General features: G+C 51.0%; 1 protein-coding gene across 3 annotated transcripts in view; it reads right to left on the bottom strand.

The window, feature by feature from the left end:
- Nucleotides 1-22,300, bottom strand: part of LOC121078815 (rho GTPase-activating protein 39-like) — a 52,691-nt gene that overhangs the window by 10,396 nt on the left and 19,995 nt on the right. For 2 of the 3 annotated variants that reach the window (XM_040575350.1, XM_040575351.1), the window contains exons 2-5: nucleotides 18,583-18,978; nucleotides 10,320-11,628; nucleotides 5,210-5,756; nucleotides 2,808-2,897 (exon numbers count right to left, since the gene is read on the bottom strand). In XM_040575350.1, coding sequence (XP_040431284.1) covers nucleotides 2,808-2,897; nucleotides 5,210-5,756; nucleotides 10,320-11,628; nucleotides 18,583-18,978 — 2,342 coding nt within the window. Of the gene's footprint in view, nucleotides 1-2,807; nucleotides 2,898-5,209; nucleotides 5,757-10,319; nucleotides 11,629-14,035; nucleotides 14,180-18,582; nucleotides 18,979-22,300 lie in introns of those variants that run through there. The other variant, XM_040575352.1, reaches the window with a different exon arrangement.

The raw sequence follows: 22,300 nt of genomic DNA on the forward strand, positions 1-22,300 counted from the left end.
AACCTGCTGCCCGACAACAAAGCTGGGTGGCTTCCAATCCTTCTGCTGTGACAAACAATGAGAAATTTTCTTCCCCCTGGGGACCCTAGTGCCAGGGCACGTGTAGCGGGCACAGGCACAACCATGGCTGAGCATCGTTTTGCTCTCTGCCCCTTTTCTAAAAGCTCCCCATTTTCTGTTGGGTTTCTGGCTGCTTCCCAGCACAGTTTTCAGAAATCCATATACAGGCTGCAAAATGTCTTTTCCCACGTGAAAGAGCCTCCCCCCGCATGTGCAGTTAAGGACATCTCCCCCATATACAATACTTTGCTTTTGCTGACCCAATTTCCTCTGCTGCTTGGTCACTTAGTTACCCTTGTGAGGTCCCTCTGCACCTTTAGTTTTTACAGCCCTGCATAATTCTGTACCAACACCAAGCTGTCAGCTCGTTATTTTCCTCCTTATACAGACTCAGACCAAAGCCCAGCATACATTCCTGAAGGATCAGCAGACAATCCTTCCTGCGAAAGCAGATCATTTATTTCTTCTTGTTATTCTTCTGATTTTCAGTGGGTTACTGATCCATGGAAGGATCTTGCACCACCTTCATACTTCATTTACTCACAGAAAATTATACTGGAAGATGAAGATTGCAGAGGTAAGCATGGGAAACTTAAAAATATTTTTTGGGTGCTTGTCAGATGATAAAAATGTCTGCTCACCTTAGTGTTTGCTTACAAGCCTCTGCACTGAAGGATATAGTGGGGTAATCACTACTTTAACTCCATTTTTCACTGAAAGACATACATATCTACACATATACTATTAAAGTCTATTTGAAGATAGTATATTTAATTTCCGTTTGGATTTCTCTGTAAAATAGATGCATACAGATGCAGTAGCAGCAAAGTATCTCACAGCTACTAATGAACTCCTTGAAACAACCCTGCAACTTCAGGGAACTGCATCACACCCACACGACACAAGGAAGGCAGAAAGGCCCGGTGGAGCAGCTGTAGGTACCCTGAGGAAAAACCTGGCCCTTTCAGCCAGCAGCAGATAGCACCTGGCACATTCCAGCAGGATCGCACTTACTTCAGCTGCAGCTCCCCTGGACTCTTGGGGTCAGACTCCAGAAAAAATGCTCATCGCTATTAGTCACTTGTGAAACAGCTGGTTCGAGGGACTCACCAGCCCTCTCTCCTTGCCGCCCTGTGCCTCCCTTGCTGCACCTTGCAACCTTTGCAGCAAGCTGGCAGGAGCCCTACAGGCAAGCTCAGTTATTCCAAAGCCCTGTTCCGTTCCCAGAGTGGGTCATTCCTATGCAATGAAGTGGGCAGGGTCCTGTGAAGGGAGCACCATGTAGCCTGTCATCAGATACCCAACTAAGTCACAAAAGCATTTCTGACTTTCAAGTGCTTCTTTCTGGAAACTTAATAAAAGCTCTCCTGGTGTTCTTTTGAACACAATGTCATATATATATATATACATATATATATAAGTAAAAACTATCTCTATCTTCCTAAACCCAACTCCAGCACACACAACACAGACAGGGAATCACACAGTAGAACTGCTCAGCCCACAGGCTCAGCCCACACAGGCTGAGCACACCCTGCGTAGAGCAAATCAGGGAGCTGTCCCACAAAGATATCAAAATCCCTCTAATACAAGCAAGATGACTTTTCAAAGGCTCAGAATAGGCTGAGCTCTTCAGGGCCTGAAAAGGAGAGGAAAAAGACATATTCCTACAATATATGTATTCCCCCATGTGATTTCAGGTCTCTGCACTTAATCCCGCAGGAGACAGGCTAGTGAGAGAGCAAAGGACAGAAGCTCACAGCAGGGGCTGTGACCAAGGAGCCTCCTCAGCCACTTGCCACACCTGCAGGTGCCACTGAGCAGCAGTGACTCAGGGCAATCACCGCAGGAGCGCAGCTGCGATTTCCACGTTTCATGCACCTGCATGCTGGAGTGAGCCAGGGCTCAACGATGCAGGAAGCTGGACTCCAGCTCTCCACGATGAAAGACACCGAGGCTATGAGATAAACTGCTGCCTGATAGGAATTCACAGGCTTGACTCAAGTTTCCTAGAAACAATATAAAAACTTGAATAGATTTTTGTCCAGGAATATTTTAGGCCAGAAAAAGTATTATCTGTCCTCCTTCAGCCAGCAGTAAAAACTGGAGTAACGCTAATGCTTTTATAAAAAAAAAAAAAAAAAAAAAAAGGAGTAATAGCTCTTGTCCATTCAGTAGAGATCCTATTCGGGCCCTGGACCACAAGACCAATGGGCCTGGCCAGCCCGGGAAACATGGACAAGGGGAAGCCAGTACTTGAAAAAGAAAGGCAGAGCTCTTTGCCAGATGTTGATGTCCTCCCTGAAGGTCCTCAGGTTGGGTGGTGGCTTACAAAGTCCATAGCTACAATTGAAGACAGGTTCTTTTCACAGTGATGGCTCACACAGCTTTTAACACCGGCATGTACTATACAAAAGTCTGCGGCTTGCACAGACTGGTTAAATTACTGCCCCAGGTCTGCATCCAAGTTAAGGTCCCTTTTTCCTCAATCACCTGTCAGTGAAAGGGTTCCCACCTACCACCACACTGCTACTGGGGCCCCGTGCACTGCCAGCTGCCACCCACACTGCTCCCAACCCACGCTCTGGCCAAACCCCTCACACTGGGCACCTGCAGTGAAGTTTCCTGTATCTAAGTCTACGCGCTTAAAGAAATGGTCTGATTTTCAGCAGAGCTCAGCAACCCAGCCTGTCTGAAGTTAATGCAGTACCCTCTCTTGGCTCCCTGCATACTGTGCCCCCTTTTACCTTCCTCTTCCATGTTTTGTTTCCTCTTTTTCCTGGATTTTGAGTTCTTCTTGTTTTTCAGATCCACAAGCTCCTTGATGCGCTGGGCAACTGAAAATTCAAAGCACCATTAAGTGAGCATCGAAGGGGACCAAATGCTCCCTGTCCTCCTCCCCTTCAGTGTGGTGGAAAGAGCTTCTGGACTAATAATGTGGAACGATAAAACACCAAAGCCCAGCACTGCACACAGATAGGAATGAAACCAGCCAGCCTAGCTCCAGCAAGGGGAGGTCTGCTTGGGGTCCTGTACCACGACCAGCTCCAAACACAATGTGTGAGGGGCCCAGGACATCATTCAACTTCTCTGAATAGTTGAATAGTTAAGGAGGGGCTCCAGGCCGCAAACTTAAGCCTAAATAAACTTATTGCCCAAATATCAGCAGAAGGAATAACCCACTCAAATAGTTCAGATTACTCCTCCTTGCTGCCTGGATCCTGGTGCCAGCAGGGTGACATTACAATCCTGGGACAAGTGTAGCTGGAGGGAAAGGATTTGGGGGAAAATCCTCATGAAAACCCTAACCAATACTGCACATCCAGTAAGACCAGAAGGCAAGGGTTTGCATTGCACCACTGCTGCCCCCATGACCCAGACGTGCATGTTCTCTTCAATATCTTTATCGATGATCTGGGTGAGGGGATCAAGTGCACCCTCAGTAAGTTTGCAGACAACACCAAGTTAGGTGCGTGTGTCGATCTGCTCGAGGGTAGGAAGGCTCTGCAGGAGGATCTGGATAGGCTGGACCGATGGGTTGAGGTCAACTGTATGAAGTTCAACAAGGCCAAGTGCCGGGTCCTGCGCCTGGGGCACAACAACCCCAAGCAGCGCTACAGGCTGGGAGATGAGTGGTTGGAAAGCTGCCTGGCAGAGAAGGACCTGGGAGTATTGGTTGAGAGTCGGCTGAGTATGAGCCAGCAGTGTGCTCAGGTGGCCAAGAAGGCCAACAGCATCCTGGCTTGTGTAAGAAACAGTGTGGCCAGCAGGTCTAGGGAAGTGATTGTCCCCCTGTACTCAGCTCTGGTGAGGCCGCACCTCGAGTACTGTGTTCAGGTTTGGGCCCCTCACTACAGGAAGGGCATGGAGGTGCTCGAGCAAGTCCAGAGAAGGGCAACAAAGCTGGCGGGGGGTCTGGAGAACAAGTCTTACGAGGAGCGGCTGAGGGAGCTGGGGTTGTTTAGTCAGGAGAAGAGGAGGCTCAGGGGTGACCTTATCGCACTCTGTAGGTACCTTAAAGGAGGCTGTAACGAGGTAGGTGTTGGTCTGTTCTCCCACGTGCCTGGTGACAGGACGAGGGGGAATGGGCTAAAGTTGCGCCAGGGGAGGTTTAGGTTGGATATTAGGAAGAACTTCTTTACCGAAAGGGTTGTCAGGCATTGGAATGGGCTGCCCAGGGAAGTGGTTGAGTCACCATCACTGGAGGTCTTTAAGAGACGTTTAGATGTAGAGCTTAGTGATATGGTTTAGTGGAGGACTTGTTAGTGTTAGGTCAGAGGTTGGACTAGGTGATCTTGGAGGTATCTTCCAACCTAAATGATTCTGTGATTCTGTGATAATTTCTGCACCTGCTCTAAGGATTTTTGGGAGGCTTCAACTTCTGTTTGAAGCCTCAGGGGGACATAGGCATTCTGGTTTCTTGCTTGAGACTGGACAAGCCACAACAAGCACTGCTAAAATAGTCACAAATCAGCCAATAAATACCCTTCAGGTTGGAACTTGGCTTTTGTCTTTTTTTTTTTTTTTTTTTGAACAGAATAGTATAACAATTTAAAATTGGAGCAATAACCGGATATATGGGTTAGGTAGGAACACCTGCCTTTCCAGGTAATGCTGGGCTGGTACCCAAGATTTCTAAAAGGCAGATAAATGGCATCTATTCATAACCAAGCCATTATTCTTCAGGGTCCCTGACTACTTGCCATGCTGAGGCCCATTTATAACATTAACAATGGCTCCCTAAAAAGGTCTGTACTAACATAAAACTTTTTTTTTTCCTTCTTCAAAGAACTTCAAAGACGTCAATCACATCTTCAGAAACCCAAGTTAACTCTGCCCATGGCAGGGGCTGAAGTGGCTCTTTTCAGCGCTGATATTGCCATGATGCTCATTAAGATGAGCACAGTCTAGGGCTGGCATTTTTTTGCCAGGCACAAGTGAGAATTGTAGGGGGAAGATGAGCTGGTGGCTGCTTCATCCTGCTAAGGAAGGACGGACTCGTGCAGTGCATGGTGCTCTCAGGGTCGGAAACCACAGCGCTGGCCGGTGACTACCTGTTTGTTGTTTCTTATTTAAATAAGCCCCTGAATAAATGGCAAAACACACCAGAGTGCTGCTGGGGACGGAATGTTTTGCATGAAGCACTTACTGTTTTCATCGCTGTCAAGGTGGCGATAGATATAACCTTCCAGGTAAGACTGGAATTTGGGTGATGGGGAGAAAAAGGCCAGACTGATGGCCATCAGTTCCCAGCCCCATGCCAGGCTTCGGTAGCATGTATTATCTGTTGTCTGACGGATCAGTTGTATGTAGAGCTCATCCCGTAAACCTTGCATGCTCCAACACTTGGTGACCGTGACCAATGCCACGTGATTGCGGTCCATGCGTGTCTGGCGATCTCCCATGTAGCTCTGCACCAGTTTGAACATCTCACATGCCTCTTTTTTGATGGCACGGTTGCTAGTGATGAGCATCGGTTTTTTGATAGAGCTGCCATTCCATGACAGCATGTTGGAGATGGAGATCCTTCGGCGGAAGATGCCCTGCGTGTGCATGTTCAGGTTTTTAGAAGCCCAGTCTGCCATGCTGCTCTGGGAGATGGGCTTCCGTAGAGTATTGTAAGGGAAATGATATCCTGTGCAGCCACCGGGCTGGCTGCTGTTCTCCTGCTTGGAGTCCACCTCTATTGTCCCAGGCTGCAAAGGAGAACAGATGTGTTAAAAGCAGCTTATCTGATTCTTTATCCTGACAGGAAAATTAACAACAGTGAGACATGAGGCTACCAGCAACTGGAAAACAGTGAATCTGTACAAAACAAGGGGTTTTGCAGAGTATGTTGCTGACAACTGTAGTTCTGCAAGAGCCTGGCTGGCACAGTCACACACTTGACACTGTCCCCAAGGGAATCTCTGGGACGTGGGATAACAGGGCTGATTGTCCAAGTTGTTCCAGGGCACCTGGAGACAGCCCAGGCAGGAGCTGGGCTGACTCCTAAAGGAGCCATGCAGCGATGTGGACACACCAAGGCGCCAAGTGTCTCCCTGCTCACCTCCTGGTTTCCCTGGAGCCAGGGGAGCCCAGGAGGAGGGTGGGGAACACCAGGAGGTGGCAGAGACGAGGCAGCCAGGCACTCCTACCTTCCTGCCTCCACCCTTCATGGCTGCTACAGTCCCATAGCTGCTTCCTGCCTTTAATATTTTTCCAAATTCTAGTAAGAAAAGACAAAACAAAATCATTGTGGCTAACTGCCGTCAGGAGCTTCTGAGCTTTGGCAGCCTGCGCCTGCAGAGCCTCTGTATCCAGGCATTCAAAACGTGCACGTCAGGTCCACCAGGACTTTCCTAATGGAAATACTGGCCAGGCCCACAAACTGGGTAGCAAAAGCTAAGACAGATGCACTGTGGAGCACGAGCACAGCTACTTTGATGGCAAGACTGACGCCCAGGTAGGATAGTCATACAAACCAAAGAGGTATTTTGGGAGGAAAGAATGGCAATTCTGGGGGCAGGCAACAAGTCTGACATAGTCACAACCCTGGGACGAACACTCTCACATCCACTGCTGCATCGAGCTCTGCAAAAGCAACTGCTGAGGCTACCACTGAGATCTGAAGGCCTGATGGGGATTCACGGGTCTGGGTGTCCCAGGACACTGGGCAAGGACCAGGTGTACCCGACTACACCTGCAGCAACAGCTGGATGGGTGCCCAGGGGCTGCCATCTACACCGTGCTCAATTACAAGCTCAAATCACATGATTTCAGGTGTGTTTGAGTTTGTGAAGTGAGAGAGTTGGGATACCTGCATGAGCCAGCTTCTCCCACCACTGGGGCTGGCTCTTATTGTAACCTACAGAAGCAGCAGGACCTCCTGATGAACACGCCCAGCCCCGCAGCGTCCTCGGGGAAGATCCAGGCTGCGGATACAGACCTGGCGCTCCTCCAAGTGCCACTGCACAGGACTCAGGGACACCTCTGCAATGGATCCCTCCAATGTTTTCCTATCCAAGAGAGGCACAACTTCTCCAAATTAAATTAGAATTGTTCAAAAGTACTGTTTTTGTTTTTCTCTTCCTCAGAGGAGCACAGACAGCTGCTGCCCACACACACTCTCTACCAACAAACCTTATCTGCTCCAGGTACAAGCTCACTGATCACAAGGGTACAGACACCAGCAGCAGAGACAAAGGCCTTCTTTCCTCCCAGACTCCGTGGGCAGTTTTTACATGCAGCACTTGTCCATTCTTCTTCCCCAGCCATTTCTAAGGATAACTAGATAATTAGAGCTTTGGTATCACTGATCCCAAGAAAATTATGGGTAATAACTACTTGTGAGGAAAAGACACTCATTTTGCTTGTCTCGAATCCTCTATTTTGGATGGAAGTGGCAGCCTGGGACATGTATAGAACTCCAGCACCCAACAAGTTGTTATAAGAAACAGACTTTTTTGTTAGACTTGAAAATCCCACATACAGCAACTAAGTGCTGAACAGCCCACATTTCACTCTGTGTTCTCCAAGGAGATCTCAGCAAGAAGGAAAAAGCCAAACAAGATAATCTTGACATTTTTGGTTTTTAAAGGAAAACAAAAATCCTGTAAGCTTTTTTCACGGCAAAACCAAAATGAAATAGAACATATGTTTTCCTGTCATTGCAGATCACCTTTAACTTGCATGCCACTCTGGATTCCAGACCTGGCCCACAGTCAACCCCAAAATACACGTTACTTCTTAAACATTCAGAGCAAGTCAGTGTTCTCATTTTTGGTAAGGAGGAACTGCTGAACTCATGACAGAGGCTTGTGTGGTCCAACCCTTCCCTATCTTACACCAGACACGTACCTACATGTGGATGACAGTATCAGCACACATCACACTCCATCTCTTACTGCCAGCCTGTGGCACCATCACTTCTGCTTTTCTGCTTCATTCTGCTTCTTTTTTATCCCTTGAGTTACCCCTCCATCTCCTCACCATCTCCGAAGCCACTCAGTGTGCTGTCTAAAAGTCACTGCCTGCAGTTCTCCCTGCCATCTGCATCCTCAGTCCACCTTCCATGCCCAGGGCTGCTTTTCCTCCTACCACTCTATTTACTCCTTCAGCATGTCATTTCTGAGGATCCACCTCCTCATGCTCTCCAGAGGTTCAAGCAGGCTCGTGCTTCTCTCCTCTTCACTCTCTAGAGTTTATCTCTAAAATCAGCTCACTCAACTACTCAGCTATTACAGCTGTGCTGACAACACACATCCACCTCTGCTCAGCCTGTCCTGAAACTTCTGCCCACCTTCCTGAGATAATTAATTTCCTTTTCTCCGAATTCTCATCCCCACCACACAGGTCCAGTGTAGGATATTGCTAGTGACTCAATCTCTGTGCTGCCATTTTCAAGGTTGGCAGCAATTGTATCTCAGAGCATTTCTGAATACAGATTGTTTAGGGACTCATCTTTACCACATCATCCATCTCCTCACATCTTCCACTTTATTCTCCTTCTTTGTCCTACCCACATACGAAGTATTCTTCATTTTCAAGGTTATTTACAGTCTATGCCCAACCCATCTCTTGTGCATAATCAAGACATCAAGTCTCAGCTCTGCCCTGTCCCTGTGATGAGGTGTAACACATCCTGAAGACAGGACAGCAGCCTTCCAGCAAGTCTAAAGAGGCTGTGAAATGAAACCGCTGAACAACCATCTGTAACACAGTCATGTGTAAACTCAAACTACCCTGTGCCTGAAAAATGGAAAACGGAGGAAAAGTGACTTCAGTTTTAAAAAGTTTTTTTTCAGGTGAAACCCAGGCACTACCAATCAGAAATAATAATAAAGAGAATGCACACTGAAATCCGATACAGCAGGGACAGCCTAGCTTTTAGAGAACAGTTACACCTCACACATCTACTGGAGCAATCCAGAATGGTAAGGGAGCTTTGCTAAGTTTCTTCATGAAAGGTCAGGGACTGATAAATAGGAGAAAAGAGAGAACAAAGGGTTAAAATAACTAGTCACTTCCCATACTGGAGGGTTGTTATCAGCTGCATCCTACAGAAGAGATGCGGAGACCTGGGCTGTGCAGCAGTGGTGAAATAACTGGAAAAGTAAGCAAAGAGAAAAAGACAAAAGCTGCACAGGGTATAATATTATTTATTATAAGCTAAATCTGAACTAAAACCATACAGCATGAAGTTCCTCCAAATCCAAACAGGAGAAAAGATGGCAAACTAAATCCTGCAGAAGTGCAGGATTTAGTAGAGAAAAGTAAGGTAGAAGTAAGAGTAAGGTAGGGAAAAAAACGGATTCATTGCGCAGTCATGCTTATGGGCTCTAAAATAGGTATTTTCACCAAGAATATGCTGAGGTCATCATCAACAGCTTTCTGAATATTTCAATTCAATGCTCAGTGGGGATCAGAAGGGAGAACAGAATATAAGGTACTATTAGAATAACGACAGTGAACAAGAGAAGATGCTGCCATGTTACCATACAAATCCTGACGCCTGTATCCTGTTCCCCACTGGTTCTGACCATCCCAGCTCAAAGAGGACATGGGAGGGCTACCAAAGGATTAAAAAGGACCACGAAAATGACCAGACAGCAGATTTACAATGACCACATGAATGCCTTTCAACAGCAGGTGTAACTCTACCACAACTCTCTGCCATGAGGTGCTGTGGGGACTCAAAGTGAGGAGGCTCCAAAAGGCAGCCAGACCAAGCCATGGCAGAAAAGCTCACCAGGGATTACTAAACCCACACAGTTTCAGATGCAAGCTCTGGCTTGGCTCTGTGCTGTGGCATGCTGGCAGGACACACCAGGAGAAGCAGAGCTGCCACCTCGCTGTGCTTTTTTCCCCCTCATTTTTTTTCTGACCACCCTGGGCATGTTGGACACCTGACCTGACCCATCTGCATCCTTCTGAGCTCTTATGTCCTGGCATCCATCTTCACACTCTTAGAGAAAGGGTATTTTGCTCTGTTTGGACAGAGCTTAAGCACAAGACAAATAACTTGCCACAATACAAATAACACAGCAGTGCTGAGGGCTTGCTGGACAGGCATACAATGCCCTCCCCCATCCTCACGCTCCTCTCACACCACTGGGGTCTCCACCTATGGAGCTCTGAAGTTCTGTAAGCCATTGCTGTTCTGCAGGCACACCATTCTGTGCACAGCACATCCACTAAATCCACCCATGAGAGGACCAGGCTCAGCACCACACAGTCCAGCGCAGACATGAATTAACCCGATGCAGGTTGGGAGGTACCTGGGAAGAACGACGCATAGCACCTGATGAAGACAAACTCGTCTGGCTGGTCACGTTCTTTTCTAAAGAATCTATTTTCTCAAAAGTCCTCTTCTGCCTCACTGTGTCCTGCGGAGCAGCCACGTCATTGGGAAAGCTGCCCCTGCTCTCCATGCCCTGTCTGTACAGAGACCTATTACTAGCCGAGACGTCATCCCTTGAGCTCCGGTTGATGCATTTTTTCAAGTGGTCTGAATGGAATCTGACTTTGCTGCTCTCTGCTGGGATGCCACCCTCCAGACTTTCAGCATCAAGGCTGGCTTTGCTTCCCCGGCAAGCTGCTGACCTGCCCACCACAGCACGCATCTCAGCAATCAGCTTATCGTTCAAAGCCGTGAGCTCACTGCTGCTGCCCACAGAGCCAGGTCTTCCCTGACCTGTCCCATGCCTCCTTCCTTTCCTTTTTCTCAAACTTGGAGAAGGGCCAGTCGAGTAACCAGAGTCCTGATGGCTTATACCAGTTTGGTACTCTTGAGTTTGCAGGCTGCTCTGTCGACTGTGGTGGGCTTCTATGCTCTTGAGGACATTGGCTTCCAAGATCCTCCAAGACTGCTTGAAGCTGTCCTTTGAAGCAAGCTGACCAGGCAGTTTAGTAGAAGCATCAGCTGTTGCAGCAGCAGAGTGGGAGAGTTTGGAAGACTGATCAATGTTGACCATGTGTTTTATGTATTCTCTGCCAGCCGGGCTGTATTCAGTGGAAGAAGGATTTCTTGCATGCTTCTTTGCACCTTGCTGCTGTTGTACACTTGGATGCTGTAATAGTTTGGTTGGTTGCAGCTGCTTCTTTAAGCTATTGCTCGGTGACCTTGGTGGTGACATCCCACTCATACTCATGCTTTCAGTGTCCATATCTACTGGTGGCTCATCGTAAATTGGAGACTCTAAAGATGGCTCATCATATATAGGTGCAGGGGAGGCATACTTGGGGGATGCAGGCTGGGGAGTTCCTGTCTGGCTCCTTGGAGGTGTTGGAGAAGTTGGACCATTCATCAGCACAAGGCAAAACCCACCATTCTCCGTCTTTTTGATCTGCATAGACTGCTTTGCTTCTCCTGCAGGCATTTGCTTTGTGGCTCCAGGGCTCTGGGACATAGACTGAGGCTGAGCATATATGGCTGGTTTTGGAAGAGATTTTTGGCTGTTGGCCTCCGGAGCACTCTGCAGCTGAAGGGAAGTGCTTGAAGAGCCTTGTACCTGCTTTAAACTGTTCACTTTGACCAACATGGCTGCTTTCGTTCCTGGCACAGGCTGCCAGTGGGTAGGAGAGTCCCTAAAGGAAAAAAGACACAGATATAGAGTTATTTAAGAATTATGCTAACTTATCCCTATGTCTATGTTAACTTAATCCCCTATGTCTGCCCAAATACCAGACTGTTAGTCTCAAAGCACCTGGAGATTCCCTAAGCACTTGTATCTGCTCCTCATTGGTTTTTTCCTGGAGATCCCCCTTCCTGAAACAGAAACACATTGTCGCTATGCACATGAGAACTTTGAGTTATGAGCAGCAGAACAACCATATGAAAAAAGTTCGTTCTACTACAAGCTGTCTGGTATCAGCGGCACCAAGACAGGACACAACCTCCTCTTCCCAAGTCTCATCAGACGGCACGACCAGCTGAAGACCAGCAAGCTGTTCTGAACTACTCAAGCAGTGAGCTGAAAAATAATCCCATGTGTCTGTCTTTGGACTGTCAAATTACAATAGCAGTCCTTCCAGAGGAGAGATTTTCTAAATCTATGTTACAGCAAAACCTATGAGGTATGCAGGAGGTGCAAAGGGCTGGATGTCCTCAGCTCCTGGGATGTGGTAGATCTGTATAGAGCATGCTTTCAGTCTGGTACAGACGCCCTCCAATCTGGTTCCCTTGGCCAAGCTTATTGGCTCCACTCAGCTCTCATGGCTTTGAAATCCTTTTCTGCTAGGGGTATTCCCTGCCTCGCAACGATGCTCAGCATCCACCACAACCCGGCATGCTCACTGCAACCTCTCAGTCCCACCGGCGCATTCTGCAGCATAACGACCCCCCCAGGTAGCATCTACAGTCAGTCTTCATTTGTGGGCTCTGAGGAAAAGGGAAAGAAAAGGCTGTTGAACCAGCCTGAGATTTCAGGTCTTTAAAAGTCACCCCAGGAAAAGTCCCCTTGAATCTGGCCCGGTTTCTTGCGCTCTCTCCATGCACCCGCTATCAGGCATCACCAGGTAAGACGCAAGGGTGCACTGCGTGTCCCTGGCTGTAACAGAAGGTGCTCCCATGACATCTTCAAAGCCATTTTTTCCTATTTGAGCCTTGCCACTTGCTCCCACCCCTGTGGCCTCCGTGCAGGTGGAGAGACCCACCACCCCTGCATGTCCAGGGCTGCCTCTCGGCCACTCGGAGATGCCAGAGCCCGCCTGCGCCATCCTCCTCAAGCCCCGTGGGGCTTATCATGACATCCCTACCCTCTGCTGCTCTGCACCTGCCCTCCAGAGACCTTCCTCTGCTGGGTCCCGGCCCTCACTCAGCACACTTTCTCAGACATGCAGGGACCAGGCAGGGTAACAGTAGGAGGGGGCCAGCATTCACGGGGGTGGCTTTCGTGGGTCCCTGCAGCCTAACATGCATCCCTGCCTGGGGGCTGCATGCACCAGACCTTGCCTGAGCACTTTCATCCTGCACACGGCCAAGCACAGACTGCTGAAAACCCAGCTGTTCCTAGAAGAGCTCCTGAACCAACCTGAAGAACCACAGCAGCAACATTTGGTATGCTTTTAAATGAGCATTTTTGACACCCACCCCTCTGCTTGGCTGTACCAGCAGCTGGTTTCACGGCAGGGAGGTGAGACTGGCAAGGCGCCACGTTAAGGACAAGCACAACAGATCTGTTCCTTGGCTGGAGGGCTGCCATGGAGCAGCCACGGGGACGATTTTAGCTCAACACCAGAGGCAAAGAGCAAACCTGTACGGCTGAGATGTTCACCAGGAGGTTGGTAAGTGACCGATGTGACTCAGCTGTCTGCTCTCTGCCAGCCCAAAGCAGCATTCATGTCTGGACCAGCACCACCCCTCTGCGGGGTCCCGCTTGCTCTCCCCAGGACGGTGGCAAGGAGCCCTGACCACCACGGATGGTCTCCTTGGGTGCTGCAGGGCTGCGATGCCATTTGAAGGACCCGTCTCTGTCACATTTCTCCGCAACATGCGTGAAAAAGAGCGAAGCCCATGACTTGGCCCTGCATGCCCTTGGAATAGCAATGAGGGACCTGACTGGGAAAAACGCAGGTGCTGCACTCCCTTGGGAAGAAGAGCTCCCTGCGTGAGACCTGACCCAGATGACAGCTCCTTGCTGCCCTGTGTCCTTCCCAGGGCCTGAGAGCAGCCATTCCACCCCTCACCCAGTCCTCCCTTCGAAGAGGAATTTGCACATAAAACTCAATTTCAAACATTCTGTGATTGCTTTGTCTGCTGTTAAGCTATTTTTCACATTCAAAACAAAAGGAGATGGGTTGCCTCAGAGAGCTACACCTGGATACAATGGCCTGGAGAACCCCCTGCACAGCCGCTTTCTCTGTCTTTGTCATTTCTTTGAGTGTTGAAAGAAACTTTTTGAGTGTTGAAAGAGGCTACGAAGCCTCCGGAGTCGGCATAGCCCAGCATTAATCTGTCACTTCCACTTCCGTCAGCTAAAAAGGGATGACTTACCAGGCCCTTTTGTGTTATGGCTGAGCAGCGTGGCCGGGCAGGGAGGGCTGGGACGCTGCCCAGCCTCAGAGGTGGGAGGTGAGCATAGCCACTGTACTGCCGCTGCTCCCCAGCCTGCTGCGGCCACCATTTGGGCGTTAGAAGTGGATCAGATCCCTGAGCATTTGCCCGTGCTCCCCAGCAGCATCCCCAGTGTGTCCCTGCGGGAACAGCAGGGCCGTGCTGCTCCAGCCAGGCCATGGCTACCATGCCCAGTAGCTTTGTAAGTGAAGGTGATGGAATCATAGAATCATGGAATCACAGGATCATAAAAGTTGGAAGAGACCTTCAAGATCATCTGGTCCAACCATCACCCTACTACCAATGATGGAGAAGTGAAGCACCTAAACACTTACTGTATCCGAGGGTGCCAGCCTGATCTCAAACACAGCATGCCATCTCCAGCCTCTCTGCCAGCTGGACATCAGCAGTAAGAGGCACCGCCGTGGAAAGAACAAGGCTTTTCTAAAAAGGCCATTTCCACAATCATGAACAAGCTCTTGGTTCTGCATCCCGATTTCCTCAACCCCATCCCTGGATGCTGAAAAGACCAAGCAGAGGGAAACTGGGACTTCTTGACTTCCCAGCATGGAGAAAGGTTCAGCCTCCTTCTGAGCAGCAAAAACCCTGACAGAAAGTGGAGCCAGCAGTGGAGACACGTTCTAGCACAGCCTCTCAGCTGTGCTCTTAAGCCACCAGCAGGAGAGACCCAGCTGAGTCCCCTGAGACGCTTCTTTCGAGGAATGCTTTCAAGTAGCTCCAATATAAACACCACAGCCCAGCACTGGCTTTCCCAGCCCGCACCCAACTCCAGCAGCTCTCACCAGGCTCCAGTTACTGCTTCTGGACTCCCCATTGTTTGCTCTTCCCTCCCAGCAGCCTGCAGAAAAGGCTCCCACACCTCAGCTCTGCCCTTTCCAGCAGTCATTTTCCTGGTGCTTTCATCGAGGCAAATAAACAGGGCTGTTTGTATTTCAGCAGCATGGCCGCTACCGCCTGGGGTGTCCACGCTGGACATGGGGGTGGAGACCACCATGGGCTGCAGAGGCGAGCCACCCAAATCTGGGTCTGCAGGACCCCAGAAGAGCTCTGTGGGCATGTGTGAAGCCCTGCGTGTGGGTCCCGCCCCACAGCCAGCGGCATAAATGTGGAAGGAAACAAGCCTGTATTAGTGTTTCTTGTCCAATTACGAAGAACTTAATATTGGCATTACACCAGGACCCTTACTTTGGCATTATTTACAGGAGCTGTAAGCCCCTGACAAGGTAGAGCAGAGTCGAGAAGAGGCTGAGGTACCTTCACAGGCTCCATTCACCTCTGTGTCACACGTCCCCTCTGATGCCCCTTCCAGCACACCCTGCTGGCATGATAAGACCAAACCGTGCCTTTCCCCACTGCCTACAAAATCCCCTTCTCTGTCCCAGCCCACAATGCTGAGCTGCGGCAAGGGTGGGCTATGGGGGGACAGCAGCACAACCCCATCTGCAGCCCACGCAGCAGGGACCTGTGCCTGCCCTGTCCTGGGGGAACGGGACATTCCTAGGGACAGTGCTTTTCCACCCAGAGGACTTTGAGATGCAGCGTTATTGCAAGGGGGAACCCCGGAAACCCCCTCCAAAGAAAGTGGTGCTGGGAGAACCAGAGGAGGAGAACAGAGCTGGTCCACCAGCACAGCAAGGCTGGGAAAGGCAGAGCCCGCCCGCAGCCCTGAGCTGCGAAGTGCACGAGCACTGCAGAGCAGCACGGGGGCAAGGCCGTCCTCGGCTGGCCCCATCACCCTGTCCCCAGCCCCAGCCCTCTCACCCGAGGTCCACAGAGCTCCAGCGCATGGCAGGGGGCTCACAGGATACTTCCAGGACACCGCCCTCAGCCCTAACTCAGTCTCATGTTCCCCAAGGAACACATCCAGCATTTCCAGAGCTCGAATAACGGAGACAGCTAATAAAGGCGGACTGGGAGCCGAGACACCAACCCAACCGCCCTCCTGTTGCTCCGGAACGGGGTTCCTGGGCTCACACCGACTCCCTCCAGGATCTCCCAACAAATTCAGTTTCCCAGGAGCAGCTGCTTCTCCAGCAGCACCCGTTTCCAGACATGAGGAGCCATTTTCCCACAGCAACAGCAGCAAGTGAAAGCAGCTGCCATTTCCACAGGGAGGTCAGCCTCCCAGTGCTGCCTGTGCAGCAAAGAGCCGGTCTCCAGAGAGGCTGCTCTGAGCTTGTGTGATCGAGAGAGCAGAAAAAGCAGCAGCGAGCAGCGGGGCAGCGAGGGAGAGGACGCGATCAGCACGTAGGAGGGCACGAGTGCAGCATGCTTGAAGGTGACAAGAGCAGCACCCAAATCTAACAGTGCTGACAGAAGGCACAAGAGAGGAAGGGTGGGACACAACAGGCTGCTAAAAGAATAAGAAAAAAGTCAACTGCAAAGTATTGGTGAAAAAAGGACTAAATTCCCTCCCCCGGCTCCCTGTAGCATGTGCTAGCAGGAGGCCACTCCTGGGGATCACGCTGATCTCCTCTGTCCTCTCCATCTATCGTGAGACAACAAGCATAAAGGGAAGAAAAACAAATTGTCTGTGCTGCTGATAGAGACAAAAATGAAACAGTCTCAGGTGCAGGTACCTATAAAGATGTCAAATGCTAACGACAGCACTCAAGCCTTCTGTTTATACAGCTGTAACCCTGCTGAGAGAAGAAAGGACATGCTTATGTTTGTCTTTGGAGAAAAACGCAGACAAAAGGGCTGAGAAGCTGTTGCTGTTACTAGACCAGACACCCTAGCAAGGGTATTAGATCCCACCTGGGAACCCTTGCTTTGGGCTCAGCTCCTCACTCACCATTTTATGAGCTAGAAAAAGGCAATAAATCTCTCCTAGAGTGTCAGACTTGGGTAGAGCAAGTGTTCTCTGCACCAAAACCAGACATGCTAACAACTGCTCACAAATGGCTGAGACTATATGTGATGGATGTGCAAAGAAACAGCACTTGACATCCTTGCAGGAAAACATCTTCTGCAAGCAAATGCCATTGGCTTACTGGTACGAAGATCTGGAAAAGCAACACAAGACCGAGCAGACTGTTAGGTCCCAGAAGTGGCTTAGTGACACACACACCTTCCCCAGCGCCTGCCCTTCAGCATTTTGTCACAGGCTGAAGATGCCCCAAGGTTGCTGATACAGCTTGGGATCAGGCAGGGAGGTCAGGAGACCCTTCGGGGATGCTAAGCCCACTCATCCATGACCACAGGGTGCGACTGAAGGGAACTGGGTGCTGGGAGCTACCACGGTTCAGCCCAAGGCATCCCTCACTGCACCACCTTCTCCTGACCATGCTGGGATCACCCTCTGGCCAGGTCTGAAACTCAGACAGGCTGCTCACAGGGCAGGAGGCACTGGAGGTGTCACAGGCACCAGCAAAGCTCCAGGCTTCTTCTGGTGCATCACCAGATTTTAAGTGAACATATAGGAACCTTACATGGGGCAGTGGGCAGGTGATAAACCTCAGCTTACAGCTCTCTAGAGCAGACATTTTCCAGAATCGCCATCCTACAAGGTTTTTTAATCTCTCCCCACCAGCACCATGCACACAGTGATGTGACCTTGATCCCAAAAGTGAGGTGTAAAAGACACCTAGCCTGCTGTATTCACCCTCTCCAAATGCTGCAGGAGGGAAACAGGAACGGAGAACTGTCAGGGGTGGCAGGAGCACCAGACTCACCTGAGCACTACTCTAGCCCTGGGGTGATTCACTTCTCCTTAGTGTGACTCAGCAGCACTCGCTGCACAGCCTCCCTGGCCATTTGCACCCTGTCCTCTGTGGCAGGATGATGCCCAGACAGGGCACGGAGGAGGCAGGGCAGCCACAGGCAGCAAGGGGCACGGACCAGGGATGGGATGCTTTTATGCAGCTCAAGTTGGCAAAGTTTCAATACGAAAACAGTTCAATTGTTAGACTGGTTTGAGTGCAAGAAAATCTCTCGGCCAAACAAAATAGCATCCCGTTATTGTTCTTTCCTTGCAGGGTAGATGCAAGCAAGTGGCTGTGCTCTGTCCCCTGCAGCCCTCCTCCGTCCTGGCTGAGCTGCGGGGAGGGAAAGAGCCAGAGCAGCCAGGCTCACCCATGCCCTTGCAGGGCAGCTTGGCCACCCCAGCAAACCATGCCATGTGCCCACCACCAGCATCCAACAGAGCTTTCATCGACGCAGCGAGCAGCCCTGCCCATCCTGTCTCCTTCTGCTGAGCGCAAAGGTGTCTGTGGCAATCACCTTTTGATCTGTGTTTGTATGGCGTCCTACACAAATGAGGATGCTCAAGTGGTACTGCAGTGGTGAAAGGCGACAGCTTTACCTGGGACAGGATGAGGACAGCACGTGGCGGTGACCACGGGCCTAGCAGCGCCTCGCTCCAGCACTGCACCCACCTGGGCTTGCGGAGCTTTCCCAGCCCCATGTGTCAGTGCCTGCCCAGGGACAGAAGCCACCCAGTAAATATAAACCCAAACTCTCTCTACCTGCCCGTGTCCAGCCTCTTCTCGGCGGCGCAGTCCCCTTTGGCCCTCTCCATTTCCTGCAGCAGGGCTACAGGGACCGGGGTGCTCCTGCTGTCGCTGCCGCTGCTGCCCCGGTGCTGCCGGCCCTGGCAGTCAGGCTGAGAGCGCTTCATAGCCTGGAGCTGTGCCAGGGGCACAATGTCGCAGCCCTGAGGCCGGTGCCACACCGTCTGCCGCGTGATGGCATTGTAGTAGTAGAAGCGGTTGTTGTTGTGATCAAAGAGCTCCCACCACTGCTTCTGGTCCGACTGGCGCACCTTCAGGTTGGGGGGGGGCTCCCAGCCGCATTCACCGGTGGCCAGGTTGACATACATCCGCTCCTGGGAGCGGGGCTCGATGATCTCCACCCAGTCCGAGCTGCGGGGGAATAAGAGCTGTGTTAGTGCAGGACAGGGGTGCGGGGGGTGTCCGGGAGCCTTGCCCTCTCGCTAACCCTGGACAAGCAGTGCAGGGACAGGGAGTATCACCCACCGATGCACTGGTAAATCAAACCGAGCACTGGTGCAATCATAGGAGCCCAAGTGATAAACATTGGGTAAAAAATGTAAGTGTGTCACAGGGGCAGTCCTAAAACCCATTCACTCAGTTCCCTGCTTGCTCCCACCCTGGTACTGCCCCTGGCCCCAGGCATGGGGCTGAGAGAGCCTGGCAGGGTCAGACCAAGCCCTCCAACGCACCCTGAAGAGCTGCCCCAGGTGGTAGCGAGGCAAGCAGCATAAGCAGCGCTCGCCCCTATGTGCAACCCTTCCTCCTCCCCAGCGCCTGCCTCTGTAGGGCAGACCAGCACATTGGCTTTGTGGTGATGGACGTGCTGGGCTGTGTGGTCCTGATACACGCCGGCAGTGGTGCCATTGGGTACAACAGGGACATATAAGGGTGGACGAGCAGGCAGCGAAGTGAAATGCCAGCGATATTAACTCCGATATCATTCACATCCTGTAAACACTCTGCTGGCTCTACAAAACCCACCCTGGCAGAACTGGCAGCTCCCCCTCGCTCCATCCTCCCCTCGGGTTTACCAAGCGCAGCCCCAGGGACCGTCCCTGGGGAGAGGAAGGGCCCCGCCAGGCTCCCCGCTCCAGCGGCGGCTGGGAAGGCCCCAGGCCTCCATCAGTGGTGGCCCCACCAGCCCCTGGCACAGGCAGGCCCGGCCCCTGTGCCGCACCATGGCAGCCGGACGGCCAGGGACGTCGCTGCTCTGCCACTCTTCAAGGCTGCCAAATCAACAGGCACAAAGGCAGTTTAACCCCAAATAAACCCTTGGAGCAGGCCAGGAGCATGCCTGTCGGCTGGTCTCACCTGCAAATCCAGCAAACATCTGTTTCTTTGTCAGAACTAGATGTGTTCCCATTTGATTTAAGGTATACCAGCCCCTCGTGCCATGGCTCAGGGGTGGGAAGCACAGAGTGAGCCTGGTTATTTCTAAACAACTGTAACACCAACCTAGAGGCACAGAAGGAACAAAGCAGTAAGTCACTGCTCTTATCGAGGACACTGTGAACTGCAAAGGGGCGTCATCCATAAAAATGACATAAAAGAGGAAAACAATGGCAGCAGAAGAGCCTAGCAGTGCTGGGAGGAGACTTCCCAGGATACAGCAGCAAGGAAGTCCAGATAGGATAAGGAACTGGAAAAGTGGGTCTGATGGACAGCCAGAGGAGCTCAGGGGGGTACAAATGGAGCAGTGACCTCTGAGAGCACCGGAAACCCTCACACGGTGACAGAGATCAACTGGAAAATGGGCATGACCAGAGGTGGACTAAAAGGGGACTCAGACCCACGCTTCTGGGCACTTCTGGTGGGAAGAGCTGCGGCCGGCGCTGGGAGCTGAGGCTTTGCCCCATGGCACAGCACGCTGCCCACGTGAGGCTGGAAGAGGAAAGCAGGCATGGCGTGACACCACACACCACAGCCACACAGGAACACTTGCTCAGGCAGAGGGGTGAGAGAAGGGAGGACGTTACCCGGTGTTTACTTGGCAGAACAAAAAACACCCCTCAAGCTGAGCGATCAAACTGTAACATTCGAGAGCACGACGGTTTTGATCTGTTTTGCCAGCAACCGGAGTAGCAAAGATCTGAGACACCGACCAGCTCTACCAGCGCTGGTGCTTCTTGGGAGAGAGGAGAGGTCAGCTATTTTATGTTAAGTGCAAGCTATTGAAAATAACGAATTCTTCTCATGGCACTTGGCCATGACCGAGTGTGTGTTGCTAACTATAGTCTTCCGTTTTAACAAGCCCACATTTATCTTCGCGTGCAAAGACATATAAGTGGACGCCTTTGGTTGGTGACCTCTTTGCTCCCCTTAAATTTGAGTCTGAGGATTACCAAGCTGGAGTTTAACAAGGCAAAAATTCACACAGAACACATTGGAAATAACAGAAAGTTTGGTACAATCACATTCACATGTAAAGAAAGAGAAGGAAAAGCAAGGAGCACATTCCTGGAGCAGGGCCAGCACCGGGCTGCCACACACAAGTCTGGAACATAACATCAGGAACTCTGGAAAGACGTGATAAACACAGGATTGGAGAGAGATAAGGCCGTAACTTGGACATAAAAAATGAATTCAAACAGCCCTTAACAAGGTTAAAGAAGCAGTTTCCTGGGAACAGTTTGAATAACGCCTTTTCCCTGTCCTCCCCGTGCTGAGCCCTGGACAAAGGGGCAGATTTGGACCCCGCATGCCCCACTCCCAGCTCCCCATTGCCACTGCACACAGCGCCACCGCCGTCACAGCAGCAGGAATACTGCGGTGGTTTCAGTCCATCTCCCTTTTGTTGGGACCGAGTGTCTCTGGCTGCAGGATCCCCGCAGACCCAGCTGGCAGACCCAGATGAAGCCCTCACCCCAGGGCATTGCACAAAACTGGAGCACCAGCCCCCTCACCAGTGAGCGAACCTGAGCAGAGAGGAACTTCGACAAAATCCCCACTTGCTTTCAAAAGCAAAAACACATTTCCCAGTGGACATCCTCCTTTATTGTCTGAGGGGTTTCAGAAGCTTCCTTTCTCTAAGTCAGTACACAAACACTTTCCAAGCCTCCTAGCTTGCAAACAGACCACAGCTCCAGACACCGCTGATCTTCTGGGGGTCCATGGGGCTGCCACAGGGTCCAAGGTCCCCAGGCGCTGTGCTGGTGCTGCGGGAAGCGCCCTGCCAGCCGTGCAGACGCCAGGCATGCAAAGAGCAGGAGGAAGCATTTTGTGTGCAACGATAGCACTGCACGTGGGCAAACAGGTTTGTGTTCACCCGAAGGCTCAGCCAGCCCCTCGCAGAGTTTGTTTTTCTGAGGCACTGTATAAACAGAACAGGTAAAAGGCCAAGGTGCGGCTCTGTCCTGCCAGCCTCTGGGACAGGTGTGATTTATATTTGCAAACTTTGCTCTTTCAGAAACTAAGAGCTAAACTTGGGTCCATCCTGGCTGCCGCGGGGACCCTGGCTGGCAAAGCCAAGAAATAAGACAGATAATAAATCACAACCATAATAATAATAAAGGATATTTCAGCCTGAAAGAGCACAGCATGACTCCTATTCCCCAGCCCACATGGCTGCATTGCATATGGGACTGTAGGTGCGTAATGTGCATAACATGCTCCATGCCTGTCCTGAAGCCTGGATGCTGGACACCCGACCTGTGCAGGGAAGAGGCCCTCTGCCCTGGGCAAGTAACTTAGC

This window comes from Cygnus olor, chromosome 16 (assembly GCF_009769625.2).
Source record: "Cygnus olor isolate bCygOlo1 chromosome 16, bCygOlo1.pri.v2, whole genome shotgun sequence".
In the NCBI taxonomy this organism is placed as follows: domain Eukaryota; kingdom Metazoa; phylum Chordata; class Aves; order Anseriformes; family Anatidae; genus Cygnus; species Cygnus olor.